Here is a 16,604-nt window from a genome sequence, read left to right as displayed (position 1 = left end):
AAAAATTCAAATTCATATTAAAGAAGTATCTATATTTAATATCCAACCGTGTCTCGAATGATATTATCTCTAATAAAAAGATATTATGAGCAATAAAAATAAAAAAATATAGTGTTTTAAAAGTTTAAAGAGACAAATAATATCAAACAATTTTTCATAAAGATAAATATTTTTGAAACAAAATTTTGGGGAAAAAATATAGTTTTGAAACAAAAGGAAGATTATCAATCAAATTAATAAAAAATAGTGTAAAAACTGACCATTAACAAGCCAACAAAATCCATAAATGCACGCAAACTTGGAAGTATATTTTATTACCAAAAATCTACAACAGAGCAACAGATTATACACCATTTCGAGGCCTCAACCTGCGCTATATGTTCTCACCAGATTAAAATTATTAATTTTACAATATTCAAAGAAGATGATTGGAAAATACACGGAAAGAGCAGGGTTGATCATGGTAAACAACAGGAAGCAAGTGATTTTAATTGAATTTCATTCCAATAAAGTACTCTTTCTAATCCCATTTATAAGGTACTTTTTAGAAAATTCATTTGATCTTATTTATTTATAAGTCACGATTTAGCTTTGTAGGTAATATTTAAAATGTATTTCTACAATTATCATGAAAAAAAAACATAACATCACCTTTTAAATTAGTTATATAAGAGCATATTTAAAATTTTATACGTTTTTATTCCTTTTACTTTTTTTTTTGCATTGATATTAATGAGTTTGGTTAAAAATGACTTATTAAGAAGACAAGAGAAGTAATTACTTGTCTTCAAATTAAATTTATTTTTTATATTTACTTATATTTAATAGAATGTTTCACTCTAAAATAAATATAAAGTGATTTCTTCAATAAGGTCATTTTTTTAAAAAAAGAAGACAATGATTATACCTTAAAAAATTAAAAATATTTTATATTTTTTAACATCAAACTTTTTAAAAAATGCTTTATCTTTTTTAACGGAAGGAGTAAGTCTTTTTTTTATTCTATTTATAAGATACACCATTAAATTTTTTTTCATAAATTTTTTGAACCAATATTAAAGAGAGAAAATAAATTATTAAAAAAAAAAATATATATATATATATATAATAGAGATAGAATTAAGAATTTATTAAATTTTTAGAAAATAAATTTTAAATTTTTTTAATTTTAATAAAACATGTTAAAATAGATTTATAAATAAAAAAAGAGATGAATATAGTTTTCCACAGCAATCATAATTTAGGACAGATTGCTAGTCAATGCGTTCCTCAATATTCTATTCGTTTAATAGTGCCCAACGAAAATTTCAGGTTTTGGAGTTCACATTAAGCTCTCAGAGGCTGCTGTTGCATTGACTTTAATTCGTTAATTCATTCTGTATATATGGAGGCCTAATCGCCTTCGCATCAGGTTTGGTTTCACATCTCGGTAACAACTCGTGAGCACAACACAAAGAAACGGATTCTCTCTCTCAATTAATTGCGAGCAAATATCCGTGTGATAGGTAGGTTGGGGCTTTTTGGGGGTACACAAACCTAAACATGACCATGGATCGAGCGAGTCAGAGCAGCACCGACTCGCCGACCCGAGACCTGAAAGTGGTGTCCGTCGAATGCCTCAGGGGAAGTGCCAAATCGGAGGAATGGTCGGGGGACATGCTTCAGTCCGGCGACATAGTCGAGGAGCTTAGAATCGGATCGTCGCCCAACTCCTTGATCCGATTCAAAGCTCCCTTCAAGAACGGCAGGAGCGGCGTCAACAAGATCCTCCAGGACTCCTATAAGAAGAAGGACACCTCCATAGTGGTTCGGGTCCGCCGTGGACCTCATGAGTTTGCCGAATTGCAGGCCTGTATCGTCCCTAACGACAAGAAGCAGTACGTCCTCAGGTCTATCACTGATCCCAATTACGTTGTCGGTTTCTTGGATCGATCCGAGGCCGAGTGCTTCCAGCTTCAAGGTATTGCTCTTGCTATCTATCAACATTCCTCTTTATTAATTTTTTTCATTAGATGTAATTTTCTCAAAGACTTCTGCATCTCGAACCCAATACGTTCCGTTCAGAACGATCGTCCGGAAAGCTACGGGAGACAATAGTGTCTAATTATCTATTCGCTTTTGGACGCCTGTGCACATTCTTCTTTGGCGGCTTTCTGCATATAATATAATCTCTACATTTTTAAACTATTTAAAAAAAAAAGAAGCTTCAAAAATAATAAAATTTAAACTGCTTTATATATCTTAAAAAATTTAAAAGTTAAAAACTTCGAAGATGTTATTTTCATACTTTCCATTTCTCTTTTAGTATTAGCTACCATTTTCCCAAGAGCTAAGGGTAATTAGCTGGCCATCAAATTTTTTTTTATAAATAAAACTGTATATATCTCTTAAAATTTATTTTTAAATATGTGTGTAATGTTTTTATCATTTATGTGCTGGTGTGAAAGGGCATTATCTATGTCAATCTAAAAAAAAAAAAAAATCTTTTGGGCTTATTTTGACTTTGTGGATTAATCCTCTTTTCCATTCTTTCTAGAATACCAAGCGGAGTCTCCTTTAAGAATTAATTAAAAAAGTACAAAAAAAATTAGACAAATTTTAAAAGAATGAAAATTTGTGTATAGGTATATATTCACAGAATTTACGTAGTTTGAGGCTAATGACACCAAAAATTTGAAAAAAGGTAAATAATAAATTGTATAATTGAAGAAGAAATTCAAATCTCCGGCTGCATTCAACAAAATGAGGTCTTGTTGAACTTCCAGTGTGGAGTCTGGCATATATATTTTGGGTGGATCAAATCCTTAATTTTTTTCCACGATATTTGTTTGAGGCATTAATCTGGCACTGGCATGTGATTATGTGAACGCGAAAGCCGACTTTTGTTTTTTTGGCTCCACTCCAGCACCAAGGTGCGTGATCCTTGTTACTTGTGCGAAGTTGACCTCAGTCATAACGACACGTGTTGCCGAAGTTGTAGTTTTGTACTATCCTAGTTAATTGAGGAGGAGGAACCTATCCCTTGCACGTCTCAGAATGAGGTTGAAGGGAAAACGGCGCTGTCAACTTTGTGGTCGGTGGGGATATTGACACCGGTTGTTTACCAACGCCTTAAGGTTCTGATTAGGTCTAGCAATTGGCACCACTACGTATAGACGAAAGTAGTTTTGCATCCAACGTAACAGCATAGCAGTAATTCCTTGAGTAACCTATAGAAACTTGAACACAGCCATTCATGGATATATCATTTGAGGATATTTCTTCTGAGCCAAAGTCTAGATGCATATGTGATGATCCCTCCCTATTTTCCCTTCACATTGCTATATATATATATATATATATATATCAATGATTTGTTAATTCGCAGGTTCAAGGGCCTCAAGGATGGCGAATGAACTAAATAGGGCTCGACCTCAAGATGGATATGTATCGTATCCATGGGAGAGAAGGATGCAGGAGTTGCTACCAGTTCCCAATTCTAGCAACTTCCTTTCCATGCTGTTCCTTCCGAAAACTTCAGATCGCGCAGCTTCTCGCTATAATGATCTAGAAGACACGCTGGCCCGGGCAAATGCATGGCTTCAAGCTGCTCAGTCTTCAGGGGTTCCCATCGTCTTTATCAACATCCAAACTGAGTCACTGCTTACCAAGGTCCGTTCCCCATTCACATAATTTATGCCTAGTTCGTTCATTTTAGGAGACGATCATGTGGTAACTGAATAACGGAATTTATCTTCTTCTGTTGGGGAGACAGATCTCCGGAGAGACAGCGTCGTCAACTGTGAGTGCAGGGTCATTATCCGACTTGGCAAACCTTGCAAACGCAAGCCTTTACGGCTTCGAGGATTACCATGGGGTGGATATAGGTGTTGTCCGGGCAGTTCGACTGTGGTACGCTCCAATTGGGGAGGAGTTCCCAGTTGAGATCAAACTAAAAGAGAGCGACGCAAAGCTCGGCTTTGCCATTAGTCGCACAGAAGAGGTATTCCTCTTTGATCTTTAAAGCATTGCCTCTGATACTGGATTGTAATTCCCTAATAAGTGTATTCGTGCAATCAACAGGGATTTATTTTCATCTCCTCAGTGATTAATGGTCAGGAAAATCTACCTGCCACGCGATCAGGGCTCAGCAATCTGTACAAGGAAGCATCCAACACTTCAAGGTTATTGGTTGTTTCGAGAATTTCAAGTCAGAAAGTGCTTCCGTGGTTGGTTTCAGCTACCGGAGCCATTCGGTGCTTCGACACGGTTTCGCTCAGCCAGAAGCTGTCCTTGCACAGACACGCCAGGGCTCCCATTATAATGCACGTCTTCCTGTGGGACCCAGCATTGGCTTCTACAAGTGGAGGAAGCACTAGGTTTAGAGATCCGTCTCCGTTACCCGATGAAGCTCAATTACCAATCCATGATTCCATTGATAGTGAAACTCAGGAATTGCTCCCGCAACCATCTGCTGCAGTTGAAGTTAGCAGCAGCGAGAGATCAGAGTCCAGGATCCAGAGAGACACTGCTGGTGATCTCTCCTTCAGATTCCACGACTTCTCCGTCTCCAGCAATTGGGTTTGATGTTCCTTCTATGAAGTATGTCACTTTTTACGTACATAATTTGATATGTAGCGCTTATCTTTAGAGATAGGTTTAAGTTGTTTGGGAAAACCTTTGCCATTTTTGATAAATAACAGTGTAATGTTACTATGATTGCTTATACTTATCATTAAATCTGTTAACATCGTCAAAAGTGATCAATATTAATGTCGATAAATTATTAATACAATTAAAAAAAAATTCCGTTGCTCGGCAACTTCATAGGATCCAATCCAGATTGTTAAGTTCACTAATAAAGACAAACAATGTAATCTTGAAGCTGCTTCATCTGATCATCTTGGTCATAAGATACGTGTTTGTAAGCGGCCACCGGATGATGAAACAACAATAATGGAATGGGTACGTTAAATATCAAATCCTGACAAAAAACAGCTAAAGAAAAGACGAGATAATCCAATCAATATATAGATTAAATTTCAATTACATGGGATGGATTCTGGCCTGAGGCTTTGAAGGCGAGTAGAAAGTACTTAAGATGCTTAGCTAAAGCAGGACTAAAATGTAGCACATGACATGTTGGCAACAATTCCAGAAAGACTAAGCCCTCTCACCCCTAATTCTACGAGCGAGTTGAATATCCTTAGGCATGATGGTTACCCTCTTCGCATGAATGGCACAGAGATTGGTGTCCTCAAATAGCCCAACCAAGTATGCCTCGGCCGCCTCCTGCAATGCAGCCACAGCACTGCTCTGGAATCGAAGATCGGTCTTGAAATCCTGAGCAATCTCTCTCACCAGCCTCTGAAACGGAAGCTTTCGGATCAGAAGCTCCGTGCTCTTCTGATACTTTCTGATCTCCCGCAGCGCCACCGTTCCCGGCCTGAACCTATGGGGTTTCTTCACACCCCCGGTCGCAGGAGCCGATTTCCTGGCCGCTTTGGTGGCCAGCTGCTTCCTCGGCGCCTTCCCTCCGGTGGACTTGCGAGCAGTTTGCTTGGTTCGTGCCATCTCAATGCAGAGAGGAAATCAAGCCCGTTTTCTGTTTCAGGAGACTTGACGGTGTCACCATCTAGGGCAAGCAATTTATCGGCAGAATTAGAAATATATGGAGCGTCGATGCTTCTCTGAACCAACGGCAGAGATTGAGTGAAGCGGAGAAGATGGGGTAGTAATCCGTGGCGAGGCACAAGGGACCAATAGAATTCGATCCCCGAGGGCGGTAACTCAAAATTAAATTAATTTTTGGTGGAGATACGGATCACTCGGCTTTGTTTGGCGCTACAACTTGGTTTTCTATTTGGAGCTTTGGTGCTTTAAAATTTACAAGGGCTAAACTAATATTTCACCTTCTGAGATGGGAATTATTATTCGACATAAATTACCCTGTCGTCACTTATCATTCATAAATTGAGTTAATTAAATTGATGAAAGTTTTTCTTAACGAGCAAACTAATGGGGAAAAAGCATTCGGGTCCTCAGGAATTTTTTTTACTTTTTATTTTTGCTTGTCAAAGGATAGAAATGCATATAAGCTTGATCAATAACTCGGATTATTCATCGATAAAAATTTCGTTAAATTCCATTTTATTCCTTCATCATCCTTTCCAATGACCAAACTAAATAACTAACAGTGAATAATTCCTTTATCCACCGGGCGTTGGAATCAAACTTTGCTTTCAGAATCAATCGAGCCAACTGTGTGTTTTGGTTTGCTGTTTTTGGGCTAACGATGAATAGACAAATGTCATCTCACCATCAATTGGGCCTCATTCGGAGGACGAGAATGGGCCCCTTTGCCTGCATCATTCTATGAGACGTCAATTGAACCACACATTACTGCTCACCTAAATCTAATTACCGTAAATGGAATCCCAACATTTTATTGACCCGTAACATCTTGGTCCTTGGAACAAGTCCTCCTTCACTCCTCCTCCCTCAGGCGATTTATACTTTCTGAATTCGTATCGACATTTCAATAAACTGATGCATATAAGAACACGCATGCAGAAGAAGAGTGCGTTAACCTTCCTTGGAAGTCCTTGATGGTCATTCTTCCTTGAATCTTCTCTTCCTGGAATACAGAGGGTTTCAAGAGAAGGAGCGCGCTTTGTTGTTTACCTTTTTTTTTTCTTGGGAGCTCAAATTTCCTTATGTTCATAATCCAAACTTTTAACCAAACTCCTTCCTACCTCATTAGTTGCCCGACAGACCCGGAAGGTTAATTGAGACTAGAAGTAGGAAGCAAGGGTAATTTCCTCCCTCCAGTGCTATGTTTCCTTACATTGTTGTTTGCACGCAGCACCAGGATATCCCATAAAGAAACAAAATCAACAAAAGGCAAAGTTAAGTAAAAACCGTATGAGCATTTAAAATTAAAATAGAAGAAATGGTGGAGTGAGCTTAAGTTAATCACGCGATAATATAGCTGGGGGAATCTGGTCCTGCAAGAACACGGACAAGCAAAACAGGACAAACCCGGGACATGATACAAGGAGGAGTCCGGTTAGTATAACGTAGATTGAAACCCCGTAAAGTTTGCAGTATATTTGTGGAGATCCCGTGAAAGGTTCCATTACACGTTATTGTCATCCTGCTGTAGAGAGAGAATCTGCTTTTGCTGAGGAGTTGATTGTACTTTTGGCTTCCATGGTTTCTTTCCTGCTTCCTGTTTTATTCTTATTGCTTTGGATACTCAGAAAGAGACACCATAACCTAACCTCTTGACCTGACAGCGAAAACGAAAGACCCACTCGAACCGGGGCACAATTCCGTGCTGGATTTCAAATTGGGTTTGGGCTAAGCAGCAGATATGATATTTAAGATTTCTGGTATGGCATTTGTTTAATGGCTGACGCCGACAACAAGACATGAAAGGTCCCATGTTTGTGTCTCTCTCTCTGTCTTCGATGAAGCAGAATTTCCTTATAATACAAGGCAGGAAAAAGCTATGATTGTGATAAAGTTGTCCCCCTTATTTTTGAATTTTTAATAATCAAGAGAAGTCGAGGGATACTAGTATTGTCTCAGCTTTGAATCCACTAGACGTGGATGACAGACTTGCCCTCGTTTATCTTATTACGAAGCATCCTTTTTCCCCATCCCTGTCTAATGAAGTCAATTATTAAACAACAAAAAGCTACCTTCCCCGCCTAATCCGTCATTCATAATTAATTGCTTCCATTGGATGGCCATTGACGCACAATCGCACATAATACAGAGAAATCAATACAAAACTCATGGCGGTAAGAATTTCCCATGGAATGGCTTCTCGTTGAATGACACACCCTCCATTACCAGAACAGATTAATCTTGTTTTGTTTTAGGTACGAACAGAAAATCCTTGGCTGGTCAGAATAAGACTAGACACATATATCAAAATCCCAACCACTTTATCCACCAAAAGCGTTTGTGCTTTTTTACATAGCTAAACTACCTACCCTGTTTTTTTTTTTAAATATATATATATATTCCTATCTAGTTGGTGACATGTTTGAGTTTTATAATTTGAAGAATAGATAACGTCACACTTTAATTCCGGCACAGTGTGCTAATGTTGTTAATTGAGCAAGAAAAGAGGCTTTTTCCATGTGGTGGTTGATAAATCTTACTAACCTTTGAACGTGTTTGGCCCTCCCTCGTCCTACTTGGCATTCCATCAACCATCGTTCATTAAGAAAAAGGAAGAGTGCGGACCTGCGAGCAAAAATAATATTTTACATTTTCTCAAATAACTTATTCGTCGTAAGATTCATGGCGTGCAGAGTGTTGAGAAGGCTATCAATATTTGTTTCTCTGTGGGGCGAAAAGCCTGCACCTCCAGAAGAAAACAACGAGGGGAAGACGCTGAATTCACGGTACATTATCAGCTTGTGGGAGCTAAACGCTTTGAAATTGTCCAATGTGAGGCCGACCATGTGAATTTGAAATATTGAGATATGTCCTTTCAGAGAAAGATAAAGCTTCTGAAATCCGATAGGGTAGATTTAAAATTCAGATGAAAACAAAATGAGAAACAGAGGAAGTGATGGAGGCGGAGGGATGGTACTTGTAATTCGATTGAGCATGAAGAGAGTCATAAAATTTCATCAGTCCATGTTTTTCTTCCTCAAGTGGAAATTAATGACTTCAGCCGGTTCTAAAATGACGCAAGAATCCCGGGGTAAAGTGGCGGTGAACAATGATTGATTACAGACCCAAGTGTGGAAGAGTGGTAAAGCAAGGGTTTGGTGGCAAGAAGAGAGAGAAACCTAATAGGAAAGGAAAGGAGGAAACGCGAGCGTAGATGGATTTGGTGGTGGAACCTAGTGGACATGGAAGGGAACTTGTTGTAACGATTGGTACTAATTGCAAGCAATCATGTGCACAGTGGTACCACCACATAAAGTTGCTTTCCGGTAAATTTTTAAATTCGCGGCTATGTTCCTAAACTGCCCTCACAGTAAACACTCAACCCCTGCGGCTCCCATATATACACACTCCCATATTTACTCTCCCCCCCCTCCTTGTCTTTCTCTTCTCCACATACCCTCCCCATTCCATTGATTTCCTCATGAGAACAAGGACAAAACTCATTGGATTTGAGACGCCTCTATCAGTCTCTCGTTCCATTTCTCTGGCTGTCCCACATTCTGCCACAGATATCGTCTTCTCTGCAACTCACTCATATCCCAATCCACTCCTCCTTCTGTTTCATGGCTGCGGCTGCTCCTCCTTCCCAGATTTTTCAAGACAGAGAGAATGGCACTTCTGAAATAAGTAGGCACGAAATTCAAAGCGCCATATCCAAAGCTGTGGAGCTTAGAGCTCTTCATGCGGCTTTAACACAAGGAAGCAGCCCTGCAAATCCTAGACTCCCATCTCCTGCCCCTCCTCCACGCTCTGCCTCTCAGTTTTCTGCGCAAGATTATCCTGTTTTCACTCCCGTAAGCAATCATTTTTCCTTCATTCCTCTATTTTAGTTTTCAGGTCATGTCAACACTACTGTTTCGTCTGACATTACACACCGTTCTTGTGTTCGTTTCCATTCTAAGCCTTCTTTCAAGCCTTGTTATTAATATCCTTTCTCTAACACTTCTTTGTGCTTGAACTTGAAACTTGAATGAGCTGGATAAATAAAAAGCAGTGCTGTCTTTCTTTTGTCCTCAATCGTTGCTCTATATCTTTCTTTTATAATTCTTGCTTTAATTTGATGTGTTCCTGTCACGGGGCTTATAAGATCAGCAAAGTCATACTTCAACAACAAAAATAGGCCAGGTTTATAATTGTGATGTTTATTATCTATCAGGGTGTTTTCTATTTTTCCTTTCAAGATTCTATTTTTCTCTTGAACGAGGGCTAGTTTCTAAAGTTGAGAATCATTGACAGAGCTATGAAGATGACCCACTTCCGGGTTATCGCCAGAACCCGGTGAAAAGCCGAATAATATCAGAGAGTTGGGACGAGAATTCACTAGAAGGAGGAAACTTCACAGAAACTGTTCTGCCAGATTACAAGCAGAAATCAACTTCAGGGAAGGGACATACTTCTGGATTTCTGAATTGGGAAATGGAATCTCATATATGTCCCGCCGATGATACCAAATCTGTTACTGGTTCCAGTGCAAACCACATCAATGTTCTTCAAACGTCACCCGTTAATGACTACTTCAGGTCTAGAAGAAGAAACAGTATGGAGGACATCAGGTCTGAGTCTTCCTGCAATAAATGTAAACCTGCGACCGTAACTAGCGAATATGACGGTACAAGGAATAGGAAGAGCTCCAATATTGTTGTTCCCCTCACGGATTCCCACACATCTGTTCAATCACAACCCAGAGGTAAGGGGGTGATGTCATGGTTGTTTCCTCGGTTAAAGAAGAAGCACAAGAATGAGAATTCCCCAAACAGAACAGAGTCTGAGGAAGTTTCTCAGGTTCTTAAAGATTTGGGGATATTGTCCATCGAGACATTGAAGAAGGAGCTCACTGAAGCAAATGAGAACAGAGACGCGGCGTTAATGGAAGTGTCTGAGATGAAATCTTCATTGGGGGAGCTTAGACAAAAGCTCGAGTATCTGGAGAGCTACTGCGAAGAGCTGAAGAAAGCTCTTAGACAAGCAACGCAGGCCAAGGATTCTCAGGTTCACGAAAAGCTTAATAATCTTCCCAAAAGAGGAAAATCAGTTGATGCAAATGGAGAAGATTTGGTGGAGGGTTTCTTGCATACTGTGTCAGAAACAAGATTATCAGCGAGGCAATTTTGCAAGACTCTAGTAAGCCAGATTGATGAAAGTGATCAGTTCCTGATGAACAACTTAAATGTGCTGCTTCAACCATATAAACTGTCTCTGAATTCAAAGTATTCAAAGGCGGTATTATACCATTTGGAAGCTCTCATAAATCAATGTCTTTTCCAAGACTTCGAGAATTGCGCGTTTCAAAAGAACGGGGCTCCAAGATTGTTGGACCCGCAACAGGATCGCCAAGCCCAATTCTCATCTTTTGCAGCACTCAGGAATTTGAGCTGGAATGAGGTGTTGAGAAAGGGAACCAGATATTACAGCGAAGACTTTGGCAAGTTCTGCGACCAGAAAATGAGCAGCATTATAACCACTTTGAATTGGACGAGAGCTTGGCCTGAACAGCTACTTCAAGCTTTCTTTGTGGCAGCTAAATGCGTGTGGTTACTCCATTTGCTGGCATTTTCCTTCGACCCGCCATTGGGAATTTTAAGGGTTCAGGAGAATACAAGCTTCGATCCTCATTACATGGAAGATATGTTAATGGAAAATAGGCACAGGTCACAGTGTCCAAGCAGGGTTAAGCTCATGGTGATGCCAGGTTTTTATGTTCAGGATAGTGTATTAAAGTGTAAAGTTCTTTGCAGGTACAAATCTGCAGCCTAATTTCACAGTTCATTTTCTTTCTCCTCTTGGTCTGTAACAGTAACTGCATAACTTGTATCAGTTTACACTTGTGTTGTTTGGTCCGCTCAGTTGTCGACTTTGAATTCATGATGATTATCATTGAGCAGGTCAGAAAAGCGCAGGCTATAATCTCAAACGTTTTACGTTTCACTTCATGTTTTTTTTTTTTTTTTTTGCACCTGCAGCACGGTCCTATGAATGAACCGCCTCATACAGATAACCGGTGAGGCACACGTCTGATCTAATTCTGTAATAAAGCAGATTAACAAATTATCTCAGGTAGTATTGGGTTAGTGAATTTATATTTGAATTTTGAATTTGAAACCTTGAATTTCAAATCTCAAATTTAAGATCCATGTATTTCAAATTCACACACACAAGTAAATCTAAATCCATAAATTTTAAAATGCCTAAACAAAATGATTGACCCAAATCCAGATACATTCAAACATAACATCAACTTATCTGAAATCCTATGTAGGCATGCGAGCGAGGAAACAGACTCCAATACATCGTGGAGATGTCGCTTCGACTACGAAACTTGCTAAGCAGTCTAATTCGATCTTCTAACTTCAGTTGTAATTATACTTGGCGTTCCATTTAGCGCACCCATTTTCCCCCTTTAAGTATTGGTCGTAATTACCCGCAGTGCAGGAAGTAAACAAGATTAAGACAAGGTGGCGCAGAGAATTTTGCTCCTGAACTGGATTATAAATTTCTAATGAGAAATATTCTCCCGCTTGTTTCGCGACTCAGTTCACGGTTAAAGCCCCGCCTTTGCTTGCATGCATAGAAGTTTTGTGCATACCTTCCCCAATAAAGCTTATTTTGTTTTCCCTGCCTGATCCACAGTCAAGCTATATATATATATATATATATATAAATCTTGTCTCCAGACAGTGAATATGATGATCTCTCTATTTCACAACCTTGCTTAATGATATAGTAGCACTAGCACTAAATGCCAAAAGTAATCTTGTGTACACGACGATTATACTTCCATTGTGAATTTGTGATACAAATGAGCAATGGGCATAGGTACGTTATGTCGACAACGCAATTGAAGAATATACTCCCTCCTCCACTTAGATTTTTCTGTTATCTTCAAAGAAAAAAATGGTAGACATGACATGAGCGATAAAACATCAGGATGTAGCTGAACCTTCGGACTTACTCCACCGAAAACTAACGGAGAAACTTGTAGTTAGAGAGCGGACATAGTGCCACCATTTTTGCGGGATATATAGTAATTCACCCTCCTCTAATATACAGTCTACGAATTCCAAGTCTTGCACCCCAGGAAACATCTTTTCATCTATGCTATCTGGATCAATCTTCAAACATAAGAGTCCTCCAATCAAAATGGATGCAGATATATATATATATATATATATATAAAGATAAAAAGCAGACACACACCTCACCTCAAGCATATGAATATCTAGAGAGCCAAGGGTATGCATTCGTCAAACAGAACTTGCAGTTATAGGAAACCAGGGAACCATACCACATTCAACCACTCTGACTGATTCAACAAAATTTATTAACTTCCCGAATCTAAAACTTCATATATGTTTGTCGCACATTGGTAGGCCACTAGGCTCGATCACTTTCTCTTGCATACCCCATATAACAGAACAAAACCCCAAACTCTATTCTCAAGAACTCTCATCTTATTTAGCAGTCAACAATAAGTTTTAGATTAGCAGGAAAAAACCCATTTCTTAATAATCGATTCATTCTCACAAAACACCTAATAAGGGAAATACTTGTTTGTAAATAATAAGTACTGAGTGAGGCATGAATCGACTTGGCTGCAAGGATAAAAAGAAAAGTTGTGGAAACATGCAATTCCTAGATATATATAGTGAGATAGGAACACTTTCAGCAAACATCAGGAAAATGAGAGAGAAAATGATGGTATATGGTAATGATGGTGTGCAAATGCGTAAGCATCATGCACAGGAGGTTATTAATTCACATTGAAAAATAAATAAATAAATACCTGGCTGGAATTCGTGAGCGTTGTTTTGATGTAAGGGTAAAGTTCCTTAGACAAAGATGCAGAGTAGAGCCTCACATATTTCTTCCCCACAACCTGAAAGTACATTACAACTAAACAGCCAAATATACTGTAGATGTTTAATAATGTAATAGGTCGCCGGGTAATAATTTACAAATGAGAATTTGGCAGTGTCCAGGAAGAAATGGTCAAATAAGCATGCATCCAATGCAGTGTCCAGGGACTTAAAAAAGAAAAAAAGAAAAAAAAGAAATCTTAAGGATGTGCGATAACAACATACCTTTGGTTGCAAGGAAATATTAGAAACCACAATACTGTCCAAATATATTTAAGTGCCTCATTCAAGACCATACCACAGTAAATTAGAACTTGGTCTTTTGCCAAACTAGAAGTGTGTTATCCATGTTATGCTGAATTTTTAGAAGCCTATAATTAAGATTATAATCTAGAGGAACTCAAGCTAAGAAGAATTAAAAAAGCACATTAATACTGCAATAGCATTCCTAAATGTTGGAGATGTCAATCTCAGTAATAATAAGCTGAATATATGTGATAAAACACAGCTTTGTGTTGTAATTATTCAGCCCAGAGTACTACAATTAACTCACCTGAGCTAGTATATGATGGTGTGGATCATGGTGTAATGGTGTTACTATCCCAGCAGGACCAAACCAAGCATTGAGACACCTTAGCTCCCCTTCGCCAGCAAAACAATAGTCAGGAATACAAATATCTTTCCGAAGCTCATTTATCTGCAACTTCATCAACGTTAGTGAATGAAATGAGCAGTTTGACGTCTAATCTTGTTTGCCAAGATTCAAAAATTATAAATAGTAAATACCTGATCAAATAGCGGATGCTGAGCAAGATATGTAGGACCCACAGAAGAGCAGCCATGGGACTCAATACGTTGAAGAAACTCTGAAAATGTAATTAACTCTTTCTTCCACTGTGCACATAAATGGTTTTTTCCAACCTTCAAAGCATGCTAAATTTTATCAATACACCCAATAGCAACAAATGTAATATTAATAAAAAAAAATATTAATAAATTAGGTTCTTTCTCTCGCTTCCTCTCTGCGCGAGTGGATTTGTGTTATACTCATTGTGCATTATGGTTATATTGAACGAATGAAAGGCAAGTAATGCTTTTACTCCACGATGCATGCAAAGTGGCAAAGTTCTAGTTCTTTTATTTAGGCATGTATCTCAGATATGCATGAGCGAAAATGATGCACCATAAATAGATTAATTGCACATTCGGTTATTGTTATTGGCCATTGAAAAATTAGTAAATACAATTTACAAAGAGGGGCGATGAGGTACAAGTTAGAACTTAGAACAACATGTCTATTAAATGCCAGCATAAAACATGCATCAAATATCGTCAACGCAGATTTAATAAGCATGCCTCATATTCAGCAATCAATCCTGAAATGAGCCTATTAAGAACTAATAGAGTGTAAATCAAATAAATGGACAATGAAATTTCCCTCTCAGATGAGTCGAATTTCCAGATTGATGTAACCAATCAATTAACATAAAAATTTCTTGGAGGACCAAATCGGTGCAAAGGACATCTTTCAAATAAGATTTTCCCTCTAGCAGCTTACTTAACCATATAAGCAGAGAAATTACCTCAACTGGAATTGTGCGATCACCAGCAATCCTTTTCAAATAGTCTATGTCATTCCATTTTGTCTTGGCTGGCCAGTGAGCCATACAATCACTGATGATAACCGGGGAACCAGACCGATAATAATCTTCCAGGAACCTTTCCAATGACAGAGCAGACCTCTTCTCCACGATTTTATGAGAAAGGGAGTTCAAGGGTAGAAGTTTGTACACCTACAAGTGCAAAAGCTATAATATAAACATCAGAAGGGTGACAAATATTTGGAAACAAAGATATCAGTCAGATCTGGCTTCATAAGCACCGTAAAAAAGAACTTTGAAATTTCAATATCGATAGGGCAGCATACAATTCGACGATTGCAAATAGTATGCTCTCATTTTCTTATGTGCGCTGACTGCCGATTAAGGATTTTCTAGAGTTCTTGATGGTAAAATTCTTACAGAGATAAGAGAGAAAAGTTTGATTAGGAGAAGAAAGAGGAAGTGAGCCCCGTAAACAGTTCTACTTGTGCTCCTTGTGTCATTTTCTCCCTGAACTATACAAGAACTTCAGTAACAAGGCCTTCAGAGGATTCATGCACCAAATAGAAATAACCATTTATAGATTTAGCAAAACATTGCATGAAACGCATCCATCAGGGAACAAGATGGTTGGGCCTCACCTCGGCCTGATTAAGTTCGTGATCGAGAAGTCGCTGCTCGGACTTCCCGAAGCCTTCGTGGCTTTCTCCGGAAGCCCTAATGTTCCTGACCCTCTCCGAGACTCTGCCAACAGCAGAGCTCAGGTCATTCTTTAGAAGCGATCCCCCCATGATCAGTCCCATATCCAAAGCCCTAAGAGCCTCCTTGAAGTCACCGCTGCTGTAATGGTGCTTGGCCACGTGAAGGCAAGCCATAGAGTAGGCGTCGCGCCAAACTGGGAGGACAGAGTGACGAGGCCCTGAGTGTAGCTGCTCCCAGGCCATCTCACGGGCAGCCTCGGCGGCTCGAAAGTCGCCGAGGGTGGCGAGGGTAGCCATGCTGACAAAAGCATAGCCTCCATGCTCGGAAATGGCGTGGAGGAGAGCGGAAAACTCGCTGTCTAATATGGGTGTTTCAAAGAGGTCAGAGGAGTCGCTGGTAGTGGCCGGGGCGGTTGAAGAAGACATGTGAGGGATCACGCAGTGAGTGCGCCCTCGGAAGCAGGAGGAAGCAAAGCGTGCGGGCAACAGAAAAGTGAGAAGGCGCTTTGATATTTATACAAAAAGGGCAGGAATTGAGATATTTGCTTGGAAGTGGGGAAAAAAGCAGAGAAGATTCCACAGATATTTTGGGTTGCCCCTCCCTAGTTCGATTCGTCCGTTTAGACTTTAGACTCCCAAGTCTCTGATGTTACAGGCAAAATGGAAAGGCCACGTATTCAACCAAATCATCACATAATCAAGCACAGCAACCAGACAACGGGTGGCAAAAAATCACCATGTAATGTTTCATTTCTGCAGCAATAATCACATGCCAT

At 39.2% G+C, this 16,604-nt stretch overlaps 4 protein-coding genes across 6 annotated transcripts; 2 read left to right on the top strand and 2 right to left on the bottom strand.

The window, feature by feature from the left end:
- Positions 1 to 1,303: 1,303 nt before the first annotated feature.
- Positions 1,304 to 4,698, top strand: LOC129313141 (uncharacterized). The gene is made up of 4 exons (XM_054956086.1): positions 1,304 to 1,960; positions 3,368 to 3,651; positions 3,755 to 3,982; positions 4,063 to 4,698. The coding sequence occupies exons 1-4, from the start codon at positions 1,543 to 1,545 to the stop codon at positions 4,564 to 4,566; spliced, it is 1,434 nt and encodes a 477-aa protein (XP_054812061.1). The 5' UTR covers positions 1,304 to 1,542; the 3' UTR covers positions 4,567 to 4,698.
- Positions 4,699 to 4,978: 280 nt separating this feature from the next.
- Positions 4,979 to 5,754, bottom strand: LOC129313143 (histone H3.2). Its single transcript, XM_054956089.1, has one exon. The coding sequence runs from the start codon at positions 5,551 to 5,553 to the stop codon at positions 5,143 to 5,145; it is 411 nt and encodes a 136-aa protein (XP_054812064.1). The 5' UTR covers positions 5,554 to 5,754; the 3' UTR covers positions 4,979 to 5,142.
- A 3,282-nt stretch (positions 5,755 to 9,036) lies between these two features.
- On the top strand, positions 9,037 to 11,598 carry LOC129313140 (IRK-interacting protein). The gene is made up of 2 exons (XM_054956085.1): positions 9,037 to 9,467; positions 9,910 to 11,598. Exons 1-2 carry the CDS (start codon positions 9,237 to 9,239, stop codon positions 11,425 to 11,427), a joined length of 1,749 nt encoding a protein of 582 aa, XP_054812060.1. The 5' UTR covers positions 9,037 to 9,236; the 3' UTR covers positions 11,428 to 11,598.
- A 736-nt stretch (positions 11,599 to 12,334) lies between these two features.
- On the bottom strand, positions 12,335 to 16,328 carry LOC129313142 (lysine-specific demethylase JMJ30). 3 transcript variants are annotated; one of them, XM_054956087.1, is made up of 6 exons: positions 15,769 to 16,328; positions 15,110 to 15,319; positions 14,313 to 14,447; positions 14,080 to 14,229; positions 13,454 to 13,546; positions 12,335 to 12,782 (listed from the first exon to the last, which is right to left on the bottom strand). In XM_054956087.1, exons 1-6 carry the CDS (start codon positions 16,252 to 16,254, stop codon positions 12,594 to 12,596), a joined length of 1,263 nt encoding a protein of 420 aa, XP_054812062.1. In that variant the 5' UTR covers positions 16,255 to 16,328; the 3' UTR covers positions 12,335 to 12,593. The 3 variants fall into 3 exon arrangements, 2 of the variants coding, with proteins under 2 accessions (XP_054812062.1, XP_054812063.1); XM_054956088.1 differs by having other exon boundaries at positions 14,080 to 14,223; positions 15,769 to 16,327; XR_008593876.1 differs by having other exon boundaries at positions 12,647 to 12,782; positions 12,873 to 13,546.
- Between the last annotated feature and the right edge of the window lie 276 nt (positions 16,329 to 16,604).

This window comes from Prosopis cineraria, unplaced genomic scaffold (assembly GCF_029017545.1).
Source record: "Prosopis cineraria cultivar Desert tree isolate PC_DT_omini unplaced genomic scaffold, ASM2901754v1 PC6, whole genome shotgun sequence".
Lineage (NCBI taxonomy): Eukaryota > Viridiplantae > Streptophyta > Magnoliopsida > Fabales > Fabaceae > Prosopis > Prosopis cineraria.
This window is presented reverse-complemented; position numbering and strand designations above follow the sequence as displayed.